The sequence below is a fragment of the Pinus tabuliformis genome, chromosome 5_2 (genome assembly GCF_031772625.1).
Source record: "Pinus tabuliformis cultivar Carrire ecotype Pingquan chromosome 5_2, CPIR1, whole genome shotgun sequence".
Classification (NCBI taxonomy): domain Eukaryota; kingdom Viridiplantae; phylum Streptophyta; class Pinopsida; order Pinales; family Pinaceae; genus Pinus; species Pinus tabuliformis.
In genome coordinates, this window is record NC_142306.1 from 296,611,199 (window position 1) to 296,633,642 (window position 22,444).

At 39.8% G+C, this 22,444-nt stretch overlaps 1 protein-coding gene across 1 annotated transcript in view; it reads right to left on the minus strand.

The window, feature by feature from the left end:
* Positions 1–22,444, minus strand: part of LOC149158726 (putative ABC transporter C family member 15) — a 399,865-nt gene that overhangs the window by 105,490 nt on the left and 271,931 nt on the right. Inside the window, exon 10 of the mRNA XM_089436293.1 lies at positions 1,974–2,279. Within this exon, the coding sequence (XP_089292419.1) occupies positions 1,974–2,279 (306 nt within the window). The remainder of the gene's footprint in view (positions 1–1,973; positions 2,280–22,444) is intronic.

The window sequence follows — 22,444 nt, forward strand, 5'->3', positions numbered from 1 at the left end:
TAATCCCCTTTAATCAATAAATCATCAGCATCGTGTGTAAACATTAAGTACACTGCCTTGAACCTTTGGAACGTAGTTTAGAAGGTTTTCCAACTTATGATTGTTCTGTTTTACAATCTAGAAACTGTGATAATCATATTTTTTGTTGTCTTCTACTCACCACTATTTTTTATCTATATCACTAAGTAATGCTTTATAGTAGCCCTTCGCTAAAATATTAATATAACCCAAAGGATTAATTACTTCAATTCTACATCTATCTTCATTCATTGGTCTTCCAAAATTAAAACCAAAAACCCCCCAAAACAATTATTTTAGATGCTCTGGCATTGGTAGCTGACCTACTACTATCTCAGAGGTACAAGAAGTTGGAAAGAATTTTATGCTTTTCAAAATAGGTGTACAAAGGCAGAGTTATGGGACTGGAAAACCACTCAAACGCTTTTTGGGCTTCTAGTGATTCCGGTGATTCTCTATGGTTGTGAACTATGGGCCAGCAGTACATCCAACATGCAATGGAGACAAATTGAGAAAATTCAGAAGCATTTGATTACAAACAAATTGAAGATTAAAAGTGCAGTTCCTTATGCTATACTACTAAGTGAAACAGGGACTGCTCCTATTGAAGCGATTGCTATAGTGCGAGTCATAAGGTATTTAAAAAAAATTGAGCAAATGGAAGAGGGTAGATGGCCCAAGGTTGTTTTAATGACAGATTAGGCAAGAGAAAAAATACTTGGATGTAGCAAAATAACAAATGGTTTAGTAAATGGGGTATTTGCTTGAACGCGTGTCCCATAAACAACAAAGAGATAAAAAAATTTGTTATGGAAATGTTCCACAAGCTTACTAGGGATAAGGAGCTAGGAAGAAAGAAAAAGTACTATATTGAAGTGTTTAATCCCACTCATAGTCATCAACCAAAAGCATACATAGAGGCCACTATCTCTTGGAGAGCCAAAATTCTTATTGCTCAGTTAAGGACTAATTTTCATCAACTCTATTGTGAAACAAGGCGCTAGAAAAGGCCAAAAGAAGTGTGGGAGGAAAGAGTATGATTTTTTGTTCTTCTGGAAAAGTTGAAACAGAAAAACATTTCATTTTAGAATGTGAGGCCATCAAAGACAATAGGGAAAATTATGCAGATATGTCGGCAGCTAGCTCTTGGGATAATCTATTTAGCGAGGGGTTTGTCGAGAAGCTAAGAGCATTTATTGTGAAGCTTCACAGAGAAAGGGCTAAATACAACAAGCAGATGAAGAAGCAATCTGTCCCATAGGCTATCTTTAGCCGCGTGGACGTTAAAATAATTTATTTCTTCTTCTTCTGTTTCTTACACCTACACATCTCCCATACACTAATTGTAAAGCATTTCTCCACACAATTACATAATAATATTTAATCATAAAAAATATATCCTTTTATTTTCTTAACCAATAAATAATATTTACTATCACAGTTATTTTATTATAGATTACATCACATTTATTATTATACATATATATTTTATTCCATATAAATGTATTATTTTTATAATTATTGACATATAATACAGCCTCTTCCAAATTCCTTGGATTCTCCACATCTCTCTCTGATACCATGTATCTTGCTTTTTCCAAAAACCTATTGTAGACTGGCACGTGCACTAATTGTGCAATATATGAAATATGGGCTAAATAATATTCAACGAGGGTTAACTTATCGTTTGTGTGTTATTTTTATTCATATGACATAACAAGTTATTGTCTGTGTGTTATTTTTATTCAAATAACATAAAAAATAAAGATAATGTTGACCTGTGATTGCATGGCCATCGTATTCATTTGACGATGTTACGCAGTCATACAGGAGAGAATTTTACCCAACTCTACTATATTCGATACCATGCAGGTTTTTAGTTTCTAACTCAGAAGCTTTTACAATTATTAAATGAAACATGTAAGAAAATAAAATAAATAGTGATTGGAACAAACCTGCCATATCTCTTGATCCGTGTGCGCTTCTAGTGGATCTAAGTTATCTCTGATTGTTCCTTCAAACAAAGTCGGCTCTTGCGGAATCATGTTGAGCTTAGAGCGCAAGTCATTTAGGCCAACTGTACTAATATCAATCCCATCAATGATTATTTTCCCTGCAGCGGGCTCAACTATTCGGAAAAGAGCCAAGACTAGAGAAGATTTTCCACTGCCTGTCCTGCCCACTACACCGAGTTTTTCCCCTCCATTAACACAGAATGTGATGTCCTTCAATACAAGTGGTGCATGTGGGAGATATCTTAACTGAAATAAAGCCATAAACCAAGAACACAAATACGTAGACAGCTCGAAAAGCATAATACTCGCATCTTTAGAAGAAAAAACTCTATCAATATTGGACTAAAGATCTGCCAGCAAAGCAAGGTTTAGTTATAACCATCATTGGGCAAAATAAAAAGGCCATATGATCTTTTTGTTGAATGACGAACTTTAAATTAAAATATTATAATTCCGAAAACATTCCTCTTACAGAGTAGAGCTGGTGTCTCTACAGAAGTGTATGCAGAAAGAGAAACAGACAGAACCCTACTGCATTGAAGATCAAAACCGAACATACTAAAATCAGAAGAAAAACTTTACTAGCAATAAAATGCCCCAGCTACTGGATATTGTCTTCGACGCATTTCAATATGGACTAATTACATTCGGATCAAAACAAAATAATTGAACACATTTAGTGCATTTAACAGGTTTCTGTGTTTTTGTTTTGATCCATATTTATAACTGAGTGTCAGGGAGACTTTTATTCAAATGTTCTAAAATGTCATATATTAGTTTTGATGTCTTTCAAATAAAACTGAACATTTTGGGAAATTCTTGTAGAAGTTTTTCCTACACCAGAACGCGAACAACTTTTATCTGGCAGTTGATTGTGTAAAGTAGTTTGTAAATTTGTGTGATTGATAAATTATTTCGAATCGTGAATTACTGAAATTAAATTTCATATGATGCTCCAAAGGAACGCATTTCTTGGAAGCTTCTCTGAAGTCAATTTATCTTCAAAAGTTCCCGTATAAGCCACAATGTTGAGATGTGTAGATTGGGAGGTACTCCCACAACCCCTCGGTATTAGGTTTGTGTGGAGTTGACCCATATAAAAGGTGTTTTGTGGGCAATGTACCTAAGTGGTGGGATTTATACCTAAAGGGGTGGGCTAAAGACCCAAAGAAAGTAATTGTTTATTTCATTTGTTGTGTGAGGGCATTTTTGAAGGAGTAAATGAGCCCCTATGTCAAAGATGGAGAGGATATAAACAAGAGAGTCCTAAGTGGAGATCTAACACATGATTGCAATTCATCTTATGTGAAGACAAGCCTAAGAAAAGGACGCGTAGCCTTCAGAGGAAGCCTCAGTCTTGGAGTAAAGTTTATGATCTGATTTTTTGTTCTAAGGAAGGTCAACTCTGCTATGAGACTAGGGCCAAGTTCCTCTAGAGGCTAGACATGTTCCTTGTGTATGGTTATGGGCATAAGGCTTTGATATATCTCTATGAACAAGGCCGAGTTGTTTTTTGTGTCATTAAGGAGGGCTGAGAACAACGTTGCACGAAGTAGAGACGAAACGGGGACATTTTTTGGAAGCAGGGACGCGGAAGCGTCATTTTCTAAAAACCTAGGAAGAGAAGCGTCTATTTTATATATATATATATTGCATTTATATTCAAAACAAACATCCCAAATACCAAATTAGTTGTAGAATACATGAAAACATGCATATTTTTACATAAATCAAGATGGATATGGCATCCATGATTCTATTGTACATCAGTGATTAATTATTCGAGCATCAACCATCTATATTCTAGCAATTACAAACATACATCAAATTTTTAAGCATATTATAAAACAAAAAACATAAAGCATATTATCTAGCAAGTGAGCAACTGTCAACATTAGTCATGTCCAAAATTCAAATAATAATGTCTACAAAATAGGCCACTTGGCCACCACCAAGACAAAAAAGTTCAAATTCACAACAAGCCTACAAGTCCAATGATTAATCTATGACAAAAGTAGTAAATTATGAATATATATACTAATCTCTCCTCCTTCCACCACGAAGAGTACGTGGCGGTGGGCCTCCACATGGTAGCAATGAAGAAGATGGTGCCTGTGGAAGTTGTGGCACTAAAACTGATGAGGACGAAGCCCCTGCTGTTAGTGTTGAACCATGGAACCTAGAAAGCAAGTGACTAGATGGGGGTGACATCTCAACTCGACCATCATCAACATGGAATCGCTCAAAAAATTCATACCAAAAAAACCACTAGTTAACAAAAATAAATAAAAACAAGAATTAGAGAAATGTTTTATAAGCAAAATTGACACATTTGAATTCAATGGACATACCACTTATTGACTAAATTTTGAAATTCATACCTTAATGGACATACCTGGATAAGAGCATCCTCTAATTGCTCTAATCGCAACACTCCATCCTCCAAATTGGGCTCCTCTGGATTCTTGTCCCAAACCTTAAGGTATTTATTAGTCTTTGCATCATCACAATGATGGGACAGCAATCGCAAGTTGTAATGAACATAAACCAAGCTCTCTGCCCAGTCTAAACTCAACTTGTTCCTTTTAATACTGTGGATGAAATAATAAGAGCTCCAACATCTCTCTGCAGAAGAAGTGTTTACCACCTGTGATAGCACCCGCAATCAAAGGGCTGCTGGCTTCTGGCTGAGGCTCATCATGGAGAAAAAAATTCTCCTGGGGATATCACCCACAAAGTGGTGGGTAACATCTGGCTCCAACTGGGAGGTGATCTCTCGAAGAACTGGACGAGGCTACTCGAATGGGAGGTCATGAGAACTCCAACAATCTCTTGGTCACCGTAGACCTATTATCTGCACATTTCAATGATCAAAGCCACGAGGCAACATACTTTTCACGGTGTCTTATGATCACCCATGCTTAATGTTAGCCCTTAAACCAACAAGATTTTTTTTTTAATGCAATCTAATCTATCATGAGAAACATCATATGCAGTTAGTTCCAATGAAAATATCAACATGCAATGCATCCTACCCTAACATGCATATGATAATGCTAATGCTCAGTGTAATCATAAAGCCAATGCAACCAACATATTATCGTATCAATATACATATGCCTGCTTGTATGATTACTCATGAAACAAAACCCAAAGTGAATGCGAACATAATCAGATGGGGGTGAAGTGGGTGGGAGGTGGGAAAACATGATCTACATTCGAAGTAAAAGGAAACTGTAGGAGAAAGAGACTAGGTCAATCCAAAAGTGCAGGGGTTTGCCTCTAAGTACACAATGGTGGAATAAAAGATCATTCTCAAGAACTCCCTATCACAATCATTGCTTACAATCTTATGCTTTGTAGATGCCACAAGGTCGTGATGAGGGGGGAACAAAGGGTGAGGGAAAGGAGGAGTGCAACAAATAGGTTGCTCATGGTGATGGTCACATTGGAGAGGGGAGGTTATGGGGTGATCATAATCCTGAGGTTGTGTCAAAGAAGATAAAGTATATTCAATGAGGGGTTCTTCCTAGACATCATACTCAGAAGAGGGAGAGGGCTCATGGTCACTCTGAATCAATTGAAAAGGGGCGAGGGAATCACTCGTGGAAGATTTGAAGTGATGAACAAGAGGATAAGGAAAGCGGGGGGGGAGGGTAAAGTATTATATTCAACGAGTTTTTCCTCCTCAAAATTATCCTTTTCATGTAAGGTAAAATAATGATCCTTATTCGCAAGGGTATTGATGGATATGTCATCATAAATAATTCTTAAGAGAAAGGGGAGACCACTCTATCAAAATTTCTTAAACCCGGGAATACCTACTACAACACTGATGACATTTCTTCTACTTGTTAAATTTACATGAACAAGTTATTTACATTTACATACATTATAGCCTACACCAATTAAATAATATGCCGAAATAAGAAACTGAGAAATAGAGAGATACAACACAAATGACACGGTTATTTTTGGACAAACGTCCCCAGAAAAACCCAATGTGGGAAAACCGGTGCAGCAGATCTGAGGGTTTTTATTATTAAGTAGGAGTTATTTTTTAATACAATCTATGTATGCCTTGATGGCAATCCAATACAGAGAATATCACTTGACAGAAGAAATTAGTGAGATTACCTCACTCTACACTGCAAGTCCCGGCTGATCCGGCAGCTGAACCAACGAGTTCCCCGACTACTTCTGCACTACCCCTGTTGGGCCTACATCAGCATCTAAGGCCCTGCGTCACTTCTGCTAGAGATCGATTTTCTTCTCAACAGCTGATTCCCGCCCTCTCGCCCCAGAAATATTACCCTCCCAACAAATCTCAGACTTCTGTGTGGAGGCACTGCATTGCTTTGCATGGGGCCTGCGTGAGCCCTTCCTGGCTCTGCATCACCCTATTTGGCCTTTGCACTCCCTCCTCAGTGTGTCTCTCTACCTCTCTTCTGAGTATCCTTGGCTCTGGAGAAGATCCTCCAGCCAAATTTCCCTCTACCCCTCTCTGCGTGATCACTACAAATCATTGTGTTACCTCTAGCTTCAACAATTCGATCTGACTAATCAACTCTGTGTGTTTTCCAAATGATCCTCAGGCCTCCTTAAAAAATCTTCTCATTGACATTCAACGACCCAAATTAGAAGCTAATCAATGGCTAAGATCATTTCTTCTTGATCCTCGTCTTCTTCTAGAAGTTACACCCACAGTTAGATAAATACCCATTAATTATTTTAATTTTCTAAGTTTAGATTTGTGGATTCATTAAAAATAATTAATTATTTTAATAAAACCGTCTCCGAGTGGAATTCCCAAAACGATTTCTGGGTATTGGAGAATACATGTGTCTAAGCCTCCTTGCAAAATTTGAGACTTAGAGCACATTCGATGCTACCAAGAATCAACACTCCCTCTTAGCGAGGAATGTGCTCTAGCAATGCCTCCCACTGAAGCATCCCCCTGACTTCATAATATCGTCCTTTGTGTTGTAGATGTCTGACATGATATCCACCAACTACAGCGCTGCTGATGTCTGACATCTTATCCACCAACTACTGCGTTGCTACTGCAACTGTACTGCTGCTGACACTGCATCCATACTACAGCCCCCTCTGAATTTCTACATCCGTGCTGCTGCTGGCACTGCCACTGCATAACAAATTGTTGCTGCTACTGCATCAACTACGGAAAAACATCCCAAATTGTTGAACAAGTGTTCAGCATAAATGCATCTCAATGTTGAAGATCTAACTGTTACTTGTCATACACCGTCCCTATGAAACCACTACGTTGCTGCTGCTACTGCACTATGCCTCCCTGCACTACTGCAACCCTGTACTACACTGCTCATACTTGGCGTTCTAGTCACTTCACATGTCGCTCCAACACTCCTCTACACCATCTGACACTTAGTACATCCTGTTACTACTGATTTGGGCTCTCGTAGCAAGGTATTGATCCGAGAGGTGGGATCCTCAAGTATCCCACCCATATGTACCTCTTTCGAACTCCAACACCAAATCAACCCACCTCCCTCCTGGAGGTATCTCCGCTGTCATGGCGAACTCCTCCTCCTTGATATTCACAGGTGCAGCCTTCGGATCGTGCTTCTCATCTTTGTCCTTCTTCTTGAGAGGACACTCTGTTGCATAGTGACCCATTTCACCACACCTGAAGCATTTGATCTTCGAAACGTCCTTCTTCCGCCTTCGCTACTCCTGCTGCCCCTTGGATGCAAGGGTTACATTTTCTTCCTCCTCCTTGGGCTTTAATCCAACGCGGCTTCCTCCATCAAGCTTACACTTGACTAGATCTCTCCTCAGCTCCTCTTGCTTAACAGCTTCCCACATCTCATTCCAATTTGGCAAAGTCGCCCTACCTAGGATACTTTGGACAAAGACTCGCCACTCATGTGAGACTGAATTAAGGGCCGGTCTAACAACCTCAAACCCTTGAGGCGTAGACCCCACAGTTGCTAACTTGTCACAGGTCTCTTGAAGCTTTGTCAGAAACGGATATAAGTGCTCCCCCTTCTACATCTGTGCAGATCTCAGTTTCTGCTCTAAGTACATGTTTCGCTGCTCGGAATATCCTTGATACAACGTTTCCAAGGCATCCCACATCTCCTTAGTAGTCACTCTACTAGCGACGTGACAAACCAAGTGATCGTTTACTCCATCTAGGATCATCCTCTTCGCTTTCGCCATTTATGCTCGGTACTTCTTCAGTGGATCTCGATCTACATGCATAGCCACCACGTTGTCGACAAAGGTCTTGAGAGAATTCTCATCTAGAAGGAATGCCATCCTTTCCTTCCAGATGACGTAGTTGGATGCTCCTTCCAACCTGTCCTGATCTCTCAGCCCAGTGGTTGCCATCTTTGCCACGAAAATGTCGAACTGCTCCTCTCTGCTCTTACTATTGCTGCTCAGCCAATAAAAAAATGGATTCTTGGCGGGAAGTTTACTGAGGAAAAATTCCCTCACTGTGCTTCTCTTCTCTCTTTTGACGTCTTTTTGCCCAGTAAAACGGCATGCAGAAAAACTGCGTCCCACCAGCTCTTCCTCACGCTGAGGCTCGACGCTGCTTCCTCTGCCACAACAAAATTTCGATTTGGAAGCCCTTCCTCTCTCTTGACTCACTCAGAGAAATACTACCTCGAAAATTCAGCCCTCCTGACTTGGATTGCGCAAACCCCTCTGGGGATTCGAACTGCCACTTCCTGCAACTATTTCGATCTCCTTTTCTGCTCAGGGTTGCGTTCTCTGGCACTGTTCTTCTTGCTTCACCTGCACTTCTCCGATACCATGTGAAAATTCCTTACACCCGGGAATTCCTATTGCAACACTAATGATATTTCTTCTACTTGTTAGATTTACATGACCAAGTTATTTGCAATTTCCTACGAAAAACATCGAAATACATACAATGCAGCCAACACCAATTAAAATAATATTCCGAAACAAGAAACTGAACAATAGAGAAAGATACAACACAAATGACAGTTACTTTTGGACAAATGTCCCCAAAAAACCCAATGTGGGAAAATCGGTGGAGCAGATCTAAGGGTTTTTATTATTAAGTTATTTCTGAATACAATCTCTGTATGCCTTGCTGGAAATCCAGTACAGAGAATATCACTCGACAGAAGAAATTAGTGAGATTACCTCACTCTACACTACAAGTTCCGACCGATCCGGCAATTGAACCAACGATTTCCTCGACTACTTATGTACTGCCCTTGTTGGGCCTACGTCAGCCTCTAAGGCCCTGCATCACTTCTGCTGGAGGTCAATTTGCTTCTTAGGAGTTGATTCCAACCCTCCCAGTTCAGACACGTTAGCCTCCCAACAAATCTCAGACTTCAGCGTGGAGGCTCTATGCTGCTCTGCGTGGGGCCTGCGTGAGCCCTTCCTAGCTCTGCATCAGCCTCTCTCACCTCTGCGCTATCTCCTTTGTGTGTCTCTATGCCTCTCTGTTGAGTATCCTTGGCTCCAGAGAAGATCCTCTAGCCAAAACTCCCTCTGCCCCTCTCTGCGTGAACACTACAAATCACCGTGTTGCCTCTAGCTTCAACAATTCGATCTGATTGATCAACTCTCTATGTGTTTTCCAAATGACCCTCAAGCCCCCTTAAATAATCTTCTCGTTGACATTCAACGTCCCAGATTAAAAGCTAATCAATGGTTGAGATCATTTCTGCTTGATCCTTGTCTTCGTCTAGAAGTTACACCCACAATTAGATTAATACCCATTAATTATTCTAATTTCTTAAGTTTAGACTTAGGAACCCATTAAAAATAATTAATTATTTTAATAAAACTGTCTCCGGGTGGAATTTCCCAAAACGATTTCTGGGTATTGGAGAATACATGTGTCTAAGCCTCCCTGTGAAATTTGCGACTTAGAGCACATCCAATGCTACTAGAAATCAACACTCTCAACCTCATCTTCCCATCTTCCTTGTCAGGCTAATAAATAGGAGCACAATCAAATTGAGGACCAACAATTTCCCATTTCCCTTTTTCAATGTGCAAGTAATCTTCAAAGCCATCTTCCAGGGGGCTAATGGAATCACCTTCCTCAAGTTTCTCAAAAGGATATTCATCAAGAGTAATATCCTTGAGAAAGGTAAGGTTAGTCTCAGCTTCACTTTCCATGGATCCATCCTTCCCAACATATGTGTTCTCCAAATCATCCTTTTCATCTTGTGGACCAAAGGAGGACTCGTATTCCCATTCATTACTTAGATTCTTAGGGTCTTGATGATTCTCGATGAAAGATTCCTCTTGAATGCTCAAGGCGGGACATACTTGAAAATGTGTAAGAAAACCATCAACAGACTCCTCGATAGATGAGATGATCCTAGGTTCAAGATTTTGCAACCATAAGTTATGACCATAGAGGCAACTAAAGAATAAAAACATAAGGACATCTTGGTGGACCACTTTCTCCTTTGAAGTATGCACATTAAATTTTCCACATGGTCAATTGTGGAGCTTGGGTCACCATCAAACACAGGCATCCCACATAGCATCCTTCCCACGACATGATTAAGATGTCCATGGATGCTAGCAATGTCCAAACCGGGAAATTTATGAAGAATGACAGCCTATTTGAGGTATACATGTAAATTCTATAGGATTCGCCAAGGTGATTTTAAAGATGCCTAGAAAAATGCTTGCTTCACCCAACAAGCATCGACCTTAAAGTTCAATGAAGAACTAGGGCTTCGTTCTTCCAATGGAGTCGCCAATAATGATATGTCAATATGTCGTATGAGGAACAAAACACACGTCTCGTGTCCCCAGCAATGGCGCCAGAAATGTTACCACTCAAACTAGCAAGGGACCTAAAGGGGTTCCTAATGTTGATCAGTGGTTGTCATTGATGTCAACCCAAGCAGCACCAGGGGATACCCCAATCTTGCAAGGGACCTAAAAACTCAAACTAGCAAGGGACCTAAAGGGGTTCCTAATGTTGATCAGTGGTTGTCATTGATGTCAACCCAAGCAGCACCAGGGGATACCCCAATCTTGCAAGGGAATTTTGACTTGACAACTCATATTATTTTGCGTCAAATATCTTCTCAATGGATCATACTCGTCAATATGTTTCTGTTGATATATGGTACGCCTCACAGTTCTTCACGGTTTGAGACTTATTTGCGTTTGAAGTTAGTAACCCCAGTTAGTGGGCTAAAACCCTATGGGGTTGTGGCATGGCACTCAAAATTTGTTGTGGTCATTGAATAGTCAATAATTAATAATTTTTTTTCCTAAAATCTCTCCAACGTTCACTTGTTGAGGACCCTCTCAACTCAAGACATTCATATAAATAATGACCCTCATATCCTCCTCTTGTAGGGATTTTGTGGCTTAAAACAGGTCATTGTGGCATTTTTGCTATAATGCTTTTTCTATGAAGATTCAGAAGCTGAAATCAAAACCCATTTGAGCAGAAATCTTGTTGAACCTTGTGACAAAATTTCAGATCTTGGTTCGCTATATTTTCGGAGATATGATCTGAGGAAGTTAGGGTTTTTGCAGCCTCCCGAATTCCATGTCAAACAGGTGACGTTGGGAAAATCGTCATAACTTTCTCTCCGAGCATTGGATTCAAATTTCGTAAATAGTCACAGAAAGAGGACTGACTGTAGTTTGTTGAATAACATTTTCAGGGCCGAAGGTCGTAACAGTGACACGTGGCACTTCGTACAAGTTCGCTCTACTCAACTAGGCTATAGTCAGGTCATCGTGGGAGATTGGGCATAACTCTTTCTTGAAGAATCCAATATTGATCAGACCTGTGGGGTTGCAAAGAGGACACAGAGGGCTACCGTAGGATGACATTTCAAACCCTGGAGATCCGAAATGATATAGATACAATAGATTCAATATCGAGCTCCTAGAAGGAAAGAAAAAGCATGCATTCAAGGATCACTGCAGTAAGGACCACACATCAACAGTCAAGGGTAACTCTCCTACAGCAAGGTATGTATGATTAAGTGTTTACATTTGAATTTTTAGTATCATCTCTGACATATGTTTTTGCAAGACAACGTAAGTATATACAGGGTCTCGGTTATATCTCTATGTCTCTATATGTCACAGTTAGTTTTGATACCACATTTCAGATGTTCTATTCTTGATACTACACATATGATGGTACACCAAGTCTGCTAAATCTATATGATGTTGTAAGTTCATGTTACTTGTCTTGTCATAGTTGATAGAATGGTTTGTGTTGTTGTACTTAGAACTTGGTTCATCACAAGTCTAGGGTCTGTGATCAATTTCTATTGTATATATATTTAGGTCAGTTTTGGATATAGACTTACATAGAGTCCAGGCCTATATCAAGAGTGGGAGTCTTTTTCTACTATTGCAACAAGTCAACAAAAAAGGTGACAAGCACACATCAGGTGCACACTAATTTTAATTTGTATTTATTCATTATTATGCACTTGCATGTGTTTTGCAGGCAAAGGTAAGTTGAAGGGTATTTTGTTTTGTTTTGGGATTGGTTTCGCCAGGCAAATTTTGCATGTAGGTAGAAGGAGATTAAAGTAAAACTTCAAGCAAGAATTCAAGAGCTGAAGTATCAAATAAAAGGAGGCATTGCAGCAGGAAATCCTTTGAAGACATGACAACCATCTGCATATTGTGAAGAAGTATCAAGGCCAAGAGTCAACGGGACAGCCTTTGAAGACATGACAGCGATCTGCATATTGTGAAGAAGTTTCAAGGCCAAGAGTCATCATTGTAAAGTTGTAAAAGTGTCATCATTGGAAGAGTCATTATTGTAAAAGAATCAATCTGCCTAGAGTCGAAAAGGCATTGTTGGGAGGTATAGGAGTCTCTGTTGGGATGATGTCATGGTTGGATTGCAGGTCATAGTGTGATTGGGTGTTCAGTCAAAATCATTGTAAATCATATTGTATTGTGGATCATGGTCCTTGGTAAGGGAATCCAGACTCTTGTCTCATTTCAGTCATTATAGGGTGGCAGGGAGGTGCTAGGCAGGTGCATGAAGTCACCTACAAGTTGGAGCCTGTGAACACTTCAAGGTGGTAGGTTGGTCTAGGGTGTTGGGGCATCCATTCAGTTGATTACTGAAGAAACCAGGGCATTGGGGCGTCCTTCCAGTGGGAGCTAGAGAAGAATGCTTTTCTAGAATTCTAGGAAGTTGTTGCTTTCATTTCAGTTGGGGCTGAAGATTAAAGAATTTATTAGAAAAGCATTCGGTGGTTTTTGACCCAGAGGGGGTTTTCCACCTAAAATTTTTGTGCCTCCTGTGTTCTTTTATTTACTGTTATTACTGCATAAACATTAATAATAATTGAAGATTAACTAATGCTCTGAAAAGATTTAAAAGTGCTAATTGCTAAAAAACACTGATTCACCCTCCCCTCTCAGTATTTTCCAACAATTGGTATCAAAGCTTGGTTCCTTCAATAGCAGTATAACAACTGGAAGGAGATCATGGAGTATACTAATAATAGATCTCCTTTATTCAATGGAAATAACTATGCACTTTGGAGTGGAAGAATGCAGGTTCATTTGTTGGCGCAAGGATACGAAGTATGGGAAATTGTTGACAAAGGTTTCACACCAACCCAGGATGAACAAGGTAAGAAAAATATGGTATATGATGAAAAGGCTAAAGATCTTATTATCATTGGGCTTATCGAATCTATTTATCTTAAGGTATTGAGTTGCAAAAATGTTAAAGAGGTATGTGGCAAGCTTGAAAATATATATGCAAGTGACTCAAAGGTGAAAGAAGCAAAACTTCAAATTTTCAGGGCAAAATTTGAGCAACTTAAAATCAGGAAAGATGAAGATATTGTTGCATACTTTCAGCATGTTGATGAAACAACAAATACATTGGAAGGTTTGGGAGAACTTGTTGAAACGAAAATTGTTGTCCGAAAGATCCTCAGAACCTTGCCAGCAAGATTTAACCCTAAGGTATTTGTCTTGGAAGATAGATCGAATCTGACCAATCTCAGCATAGATGAATTGCATGGAATTCTTATGGCATATGAAATGAGGATTGAAGAAGAGGATGGCACATCTCACTTAGAAACAACATTTGCCGCATCCAAGAAGAATAGTAAGGACAAGCAGACTCTGAAAGAAAAAACTTGCAACTGTAAGGATGATGAAAAGGAAGAAGATGAAGAAGAATTCTCAGATAAAGAGTTTGCCTATTTCTCGTGGAAAATGAGAACAGGTACGGGAAAATTTAAAGGTAAACTTCCATTAATATGTTTTGATTGTGGTGAGGTTGGGCATTTTGCAGCCAAATGTCCTCACAAAAATGAGGTTGTTACGAAAGGAAATAAAAGTCCTAGGAAGTTCAACAAGCAAGGCAAGAAGAAATGGTTTAAGAAAATTTTCTTCTCCATAGAAGATAGCTTCTCATCCGAAGAAGACAGTGATAATGGAGAAGGATTCAATGGAAGAGTATTGTTTATTGCAAAGCACAATAAGCAACAGGCACCTGACGAAGAAGGAGACGAAGAAGAAGAAATGACTGAGGTCGAATTTCAAAACGAAGTGATCACAGCTATCAAAGCGCTCAAGGTCGAGAAGAAGCAAGTCAACACTCTTGAAGACGAATTAAAGACAGAAAGGGAACAGGTCCAAAATCTTAAAATCAAGGTTGAAGAATACAAACGATTTGAAGAATCGCTCAGGAAAGTATTAAAGGAAAGCAACAAGGAAAGAGAAGCATTGGAAGATGAAATCGTTTCTTTACGAAAGGAAGTAAAAAATGGAAAAACTCTTCAAAACTATGCCAACAGCTCAAAGACTTTGGACGAACTCATCAGCAACCAGCGATCATAGAGCGACAACGCTGGTCTTGGTTACAAAGAAAAAATCGAAAAGGAGTCAAGTCCTTCTATGACAACTAAAGAATATGGATATGCAAAATCTACCAAGCAGGTAGATCTCCTAGCTAGATCGAGAGATCAAGACTCGTAGGAAGAACCTTGGAAGACAATTCCTCGAAGAAGATTTCCTCCCAGGTATCAACCTATCTTTTATGGTCACTGTTATTCATGTGGAAGGTTTGGACATAGAGCTTCAGAATGTCGCATGTATGTTTGGAATGAATATAATTCCAGGAGATCTCTTAGAAATGGATATTCCAGAACTCAGCATAATATCCACAAATTTGATCATTTGAGAGATGATGTTGAATGTTACAAATGTAACAATTTTGGACATATGGCTAGGGATTGTGAAGTTCCAGACAGGTATAACTATTATCGGCAAAACCTTAGAAGCAAATTTGTAGGATTACGAGATAAACACCAAATGGAATTTTTTATCAATAACATCGAATGTTACAAATGTCATAACTATGGACACATAGCTCGTAACTGCAGGTACAAGATGGAATCAACCATGAATGAAAAGCTTGACGACAAGAATAAGAAGGTTTGGAAAGGAAAATAGGTACAGGATGAACAAGTACAAGATGACCAAGAAAAGCAAGAAGGAAATAAGGTCCCAACAGTTATGCTTTCACAATTCGTAATGGATTGTGAGGAATCAGAAACTGCTTCGGTTAATGACTCGAGTCAAGACGATCCATTAAATGACACATTATTCTGAACAATTCAGCTTATCGACTCCTAGAAATTTGAAGATGAGGAGTCTATGCAATAGTATATGACACAAGTCTACGATTGACAAACAGGTAGTTTGAACAATATGGCAGTTTCATTACATGTTCAGGGGGAGAATAATAGTTGACGTATTATAGATTCAAGAAAGGAAGTGCTAACAAGCAATCTCTATGTGAAAGTGGATCAAGAAAATCTAACAATTATCAAGATATCTCAATAGGATAAAGGAATATTCATATATCAAATCAAGTACATAAAGGAAATGCTCAATAAATTCAAGATGGAAGATTGCAAACCTATCCCAATGATAACAGGTTACAAGAATATTTGTCAACGGATATGGACCAAAGGTTGTATAGATCCATGATTGGTAGTCTCCTATATGTGACAGTCTCACTACCAGATGTGATGCAGGAAGTTGGACAAGTTGCAAGATTGCAAGCAGCACCAAAAGAATCTCATATTATTTCCGTCAAAAGAATTCTTCGATATCTTAAGGGCACAGCAGAATATGGTCTATGGTATCCCAAAGGAAATGTTATGGTTATCCAAGCTTATACAAACGTAGATTGGGTAGGAAGTGTTGATGATCGTAAGACTACCGGTGGAGCATCATTCTATCTAGGAGGTTGTCTTGTTTCATGGTTAAGTAAAAAGCAGTCTTTATCCATAGCAGAAGCAAAATATATCGCAGCAGCAGCTTGTCGTACACAAGTTCTCCGGATGAAGCAAATTTTGCAAGATATTCAAGTCAAGTTTCATGAGTCTATTCCCATCTTTTGTGATAACACCAGCGCCATCAGTATCTCCAAGAATCCTATGATGCATTCCAAAACGAAGCACATTTCGATTAAATATCATTTCGTTAGAGAGCAGGTCGCCGAAAGGAATATCAAGCTTGAATATGTTGGCACAAAGGAACAAATTGCTGACATCTTTAACAAACCATCACCGCATGAAGCATTTTGAGTATCTTCGCAAAAAGCTTGGGATTCTCCCTAGTTTTCACTAGACTCTTTCTCTTATCTACTCGAGTAGAAAGGGGGAGTGGAGGTGTGTACAGGTCCGCAAGATGGTTGTTTGTCAGGGGGAGTTACCCTTTGCCATTAATGACAAAGGGGGAAAGAAGGCAGTAGGAAGAGGTGTCATGATCACAGGGGGAGTACTTTTCTTGCCATCAATGCCAAAGGGGGAAATTGTTGATCAGTGGTTGTCATTGATGTCAACCCAAGCAGCACCAGGGGCTACCCCGATCTTGCAAGGGAATTTTGACTTGACAACTCATATTATTTTGCATCAAAGATATTCTCGATGGATTCTACTTGTCGAGATGTTTCCGTTGATATATGGTACGCCTCCCAGTTCTTCACGGTTTGAGAGTTATTTGCGTTTGAAGTTAGTAACCCCAGTTAGTGGGCTAAAACCCTATGGGGTTGTGGCATGGCACTCATAATTGCTTGTGGTCATTGAATAGTCAATAATTAATAATATTTTTTTTCTCCTAAAATCCCTCCAACGTTGACTTTTTGAGGAACCTCTCAACTCAAGACATTCATATAAATAATGACCCTCATATCCTCCTCTTGTAGGGATTTTGTGGCTTAAAACAAGTCATCGTGGAATTTTTGCTATAACTCTTTTTCTGCGAAGCTTTAGAATCTGAAATTAAAACCCATTTGAGCCAACATCTTAATGAACCTCGTGACCAAATTTCAGATCTTGGTTTGCTAGATTTTCGGAGATATGATCTCCAGAAGTTAGGGTTTTTGCAGGCTTCCGAATTCCATGTCAAATAGGTGACGTTGGGAAAATCATCATAACTTTCTCTCTGAGCATTGGATTCAAATTTCGTAAATAGTCACAAAAAGAGAAAGGACTATAGTTTGTTGAGTAACATTTTCATGGCCAAAGGTCGCAACAGTGACACGTGGCACTTCGTACAAGTTCGCTCTACTCAACTAGGCTATAATCAGGTCATCGTGGGAGATTGGGCATAACTCTTTCTTGAAGAATCCAATCTTGATCAGACATGTGGGGTTGCAAAGAGTACTCAGATGGCTACCACAGGACGACATTTCAGACCCTGGAGATCCGAAAAGACATAGATACAATAGATTCAATATCGAGAAGGCAAGAAAAAGCATGCATTCAAGGATCACTGCAGTAAGGACCACACATCAACAATCAAGGGTAAGTCTCCTACAACAAGGTATGTATGATTAAGTGTTTACATTTGAATTTTGAGTATCATCTCTGACATATTTTTTTTGCAGGAAAACGTAAGTATATACAAGGTCTCAGTTATATCTCTATGTCTCTATATGTCACAATTAGTTTTGATACCACATTTTGGATGTCCTATATTTGATACTACACATCTAATGCTACACCAAGTCTGCTAAATCTATATGATGTTGTAAGTTCATGTTACTTGTTTTTTCATATTTGATAGAATGGTCTATGTTGTTGTACTTAGAACTTGGTTCATCACAAGTCTAGGGTCTGTCATCAGTTTCTATTGTACATATATTTAGGTCAGTTTTCAATATAGTCTTGCATAGAGTCCAGGCCTATATCAAGAGTGGGAGTCTTTTTCTACTGCTGCAACAAGTCAACAACAAAAGTGGCAAGCACACTTCAGGTACGCATTGTAATTTTAATTTGTAATTATTCATTATTATGCACTTACATGTGTTTTTCAGGCAGAGGTAAGTTGAAGGGTATTTTGTTTTGTTTTGGGATTGGTTTCGCCGAGCAAATTTTGCATGCAGGTAGAAGAAGATTCAAGTAAAGAACCATCCTTTGAAGACATGACAACCATCTGCATATTGTGAAGAAGTATCAAGGCCAAGAGTCAATGGGACATCCTTTGAAGACATGACGACCATCTGCATATTGTGAAGAAGTGTCAAGGCCAAGAGTCATCATTGTGAAGGTGTAAAAGAGTCATTTGTAAAAGTGTCATCATTGGAAGAGTCATTATTGTAAAAGAATCAATCTACCTAGAGTCGAAAAGGCATTGTTGGGAGGTATAGGAGTCTCTGTTGGGATGATGTCATAGTTGGGTTGCAGGTCATAGTGTGATTGGGTGTTTCGTCAAAATCATTGTAAATCATATTGTATCATGGATGATTGTCCTTGGTATGGGAATCCACACTCTTGTCTCATTTCAGTCACTATAGGGTGGCAAGGAGGTGCTAGGCAAGTGCATGAAGTCGCCTACAGGTTGGAGCCTGTGAACACTTCAAGGTGGTAGGTTGGTCTAGGGTGTTGGGGCATCCATTCAGTTGATTACTGAAGAAACCAAGGCATTGGGGCGTCCTTCTAGTGGGAGCTAGAGAAGAATGTTTTTCTAGAATTCTAGGAAGTTGTTGCTTTCATTTTAGTTGGGGTTGAAGATTAAAGAATTTATTAGAAAAGCGTTTGGTGGTTTTTGACCCGGAGGGGGTTTTCCACCTAAAATTTTTGTGCCTCCTGTGTTCTTTTGTTTACTGTTATTATTGCATAAACATTAATAATAATTGAAGGTTAACTAATGCTCTGAAAAGATTTAAAAGTGCTAATTTATTGATTCACCCCCTCCCTCTCAGTATTTTCCAACACCTAAGAGGGCAACTGCTAGGTTAAGGGAAACTGTGGAGGATTAGCCCACTATCACGATAGCTAAGTCTCCCTACTCTTTACGGACTTTCACCGATGAGAGGAGTCCCGGTAGTGTAGGGATTCACTTGTAAAGTATATGTCAATGGATAGGTGAGAAGTGACCCTGAAAACCGTTTCCCAAGGATGGAGCGAAGAATGGAGTTTTCTTGCTCTTTAAGCAAGGGACTTGGTCCACCAAGGATAAGGGGTGACGATTGGAGGGTTAAGGGAGAAAGGATCGGCTTATGAACAATTTTCTCAATCCCTATAATCCTTGGTGAAACTTGGATTCCCAAATGGTCCTTGACAAATAGTCTTTATTGAAAAGTGGGACCACACGGGGCTAAGTGGACCTAGCCCAATTTCGGCAATGGAATGTAGCAACGAATTGATGTTCCTATCTTGGACAAGGTGAGGGGAAAGGACCAAACAAGAATACTTTCTTCAAAAGGTTGAATTGATCCTATTGAGGTCTAGCCTTGGTGATGCCTAGGCACAATTCGATCCTATAGCTAGGGCTTGAGATTCCCAGAGATTCCACTGTTAGAATTGCCTCAAATTTGGAGAGGGAGGGGACCCACCAACGTAATAGCCTAGAGGAGATCGAAATTTTTCCTTGGGCCAATTGTCGGGAAATTGATGCCCTAGGTGACCCACTAGGGCTAGACTTGGGGAAAAAGGGGAAAATGGTAAAAAGTGGGTTAAAATGATCACCCTTTTTGAGGGATCAGTGCCTAGTTCACTTGGGGATATGGAGTCAAGGATAACAATGAGTAACAATTTGGTTTCTTTGATCAAGGAGGCCCAAAAAGTCAATTTCGTCCAATGTTGAGAGAAAGAAAAGAAAAGTGACGTTCAAGCATTTATACTTCAAAGAAAATGATGCAAGATTCTTGAGATAAATAAATCTCTAGTACATTTCATTCATATAACATTGGCCCATACATTAAATTAGATAAAACATGCTCAATTCCACATTTCGATAATCCAACAACTAGCCCTAATTTTAGCAGTATGCAGCAACAAGAATAATAGCATCAAAATTTACTTACAATGCTATAGAGTATATCCAACCAGCATTTTCGTTTGCTCAATAAAGCTCCAAGACAAGAGAAATAGTCCAAATCCATATATCAAAATTCATCCATCTCCAAAAATATCTACCAAGGAAAAACAGTGAAAATTCTCTATGATTAGAGAGATCCCAAGTCAAGTGATGATACAAATGAACGTATCTAACATCAATATATAGCCTCCTAATGAGTTCGAATTAGCCTATGGGCCCCTAAAGATAAAATAATGTGCAAATAATAACTCCTAATGGTGACAAGCCCAACATACTAGCTCAATATGTAAAAGCAAGCCTCACAAGGGGCCAAATAATAATGTATGCATGTCGTAGGGCCCTATAAAGGCTCAATAACATCCTGAAGTGCCATATCGAGGAATAAATTTCTTAGAATATGATGGACAAAAGGGTGGCCCCTTGTTCTCCAAGTAGTAGACCTATGGTGCTCTCAATGGGTCTGAGGGCACATCAATGACCCCATGGATCTCCATATGGATCGGAGATGCCTGTAGATCCTCTGCAATGGTCCAAGTGGCAGAATGAATGCTTCCATGACATCGTAGTTCGTACAAGTGTCGGGGCATCTGCCAAGAGTGTGGGGCTCTTGTGGAGGCCTATGGCTCTCTATGCACACCCTACATGTGCCAATATGGACCTCTGGGGTCAGGATTCCATATAGGGAATCCAAACCTAAATGGAAAGCACTTGCAATCTTGCATAAGATCCAATCCATCCGCTAGGCTTCCAGTACAATCAGTCATTAGAATAATCGGGTAAAGTAGCTTACAAACCACGGATAACAAAGTGGGCACTTCATAATGGCATGCCCTTCTGTAGTGGGCTTTGGCATGTGCTAATGTCTCCAAACTCCATAGGGGGTTAGCCAAGTACCTTATTAGGTGGTTTCAGCCCTTAGAGGGGATAGTATGTCCAAGGTACACCCTTCTTAAAGGGGTGGCAAGTGACAAATAGGTGAGATGGAATAGGGAATGAGAGGGGCGGCCTTGGGCCACATAATGGGGCATAGGGGTAGCTAGATAAGGGGAAGCCCACACCTAAGTATATAATGTATAGGAGGGAGAAGTCGTGGTACATGAGGTCCCCCAAACTTGATTTATCCACCGTTATTTATATGCCTTTTATGAATTTTCTTTAATTAACTGCTCGGGTCTCAAAGGATAAAAGCATGATGTGTATAATATAGCAGTGATTACCACTTTTGAGGTAGGACAGTTCATTGCCCTCCAGGGGTTGGGACAATCATGGGTTCCTGAATGATAGAAGAGGCTCATCTAGGGCCCACGGAACCAGGGTGATGACCATGGATGGGGTAGAGCTCATTTGTCGGCTTTTGCCCACGTGCTAATTATTTTTGTCTCGGCCATCTTTTGTATTTTGTGGTAGGATTTCCTATTAAATGTGGCCAATTATGCTTTTTCTTCTTTTCTTAGTTGCTTCAACCTCCGGGGCATCATTCTAAGCTTGAACCAAGGTGGGGGCAAAGGGGATAGGGAGGCTAGCCCTATGTGGACCAAGAATGGGAATGTGGACCTAGGTGGGAGAAATGATGAATGGGGGTATAGTGAGTGGAAAGGGAGTAGTATGTGCGGGTAAAGGAACGGGACCACGCACCCATAGTCGGTATTTCCCAAGTAGTACCACACTAGAACCAAATGGCGAATAAAGGAGATCCCATGGGACTAAGATTCAAGGTTAAAAAACAAAAGGGGTCAAGGGGACAAGAGCACAAACTAAGCCCACTCTTTCTGCCAAATCCCCCCACCAATCGATACCCAAAAGTATCTATGATAAGTAAACCCAATACTCAATTACCAAATGACAAGACATACCTTTAGATTCGGGAGGCCCACCTTCAAGCATACGATCAGTACAGGTGGGTGAGGGACCACATGGCTGGCTCAGGTGCCAGAGAAATGGCACAACAATCTAGTAAGAGGCATCAAGGTGTTGTTCGCTATTGGTTGAGACTCATCATGGAGAAAAAAATTCTCCTAGGATATTACCGACAAAGTGGTGGGTAACAGGCCCCTTACATCATT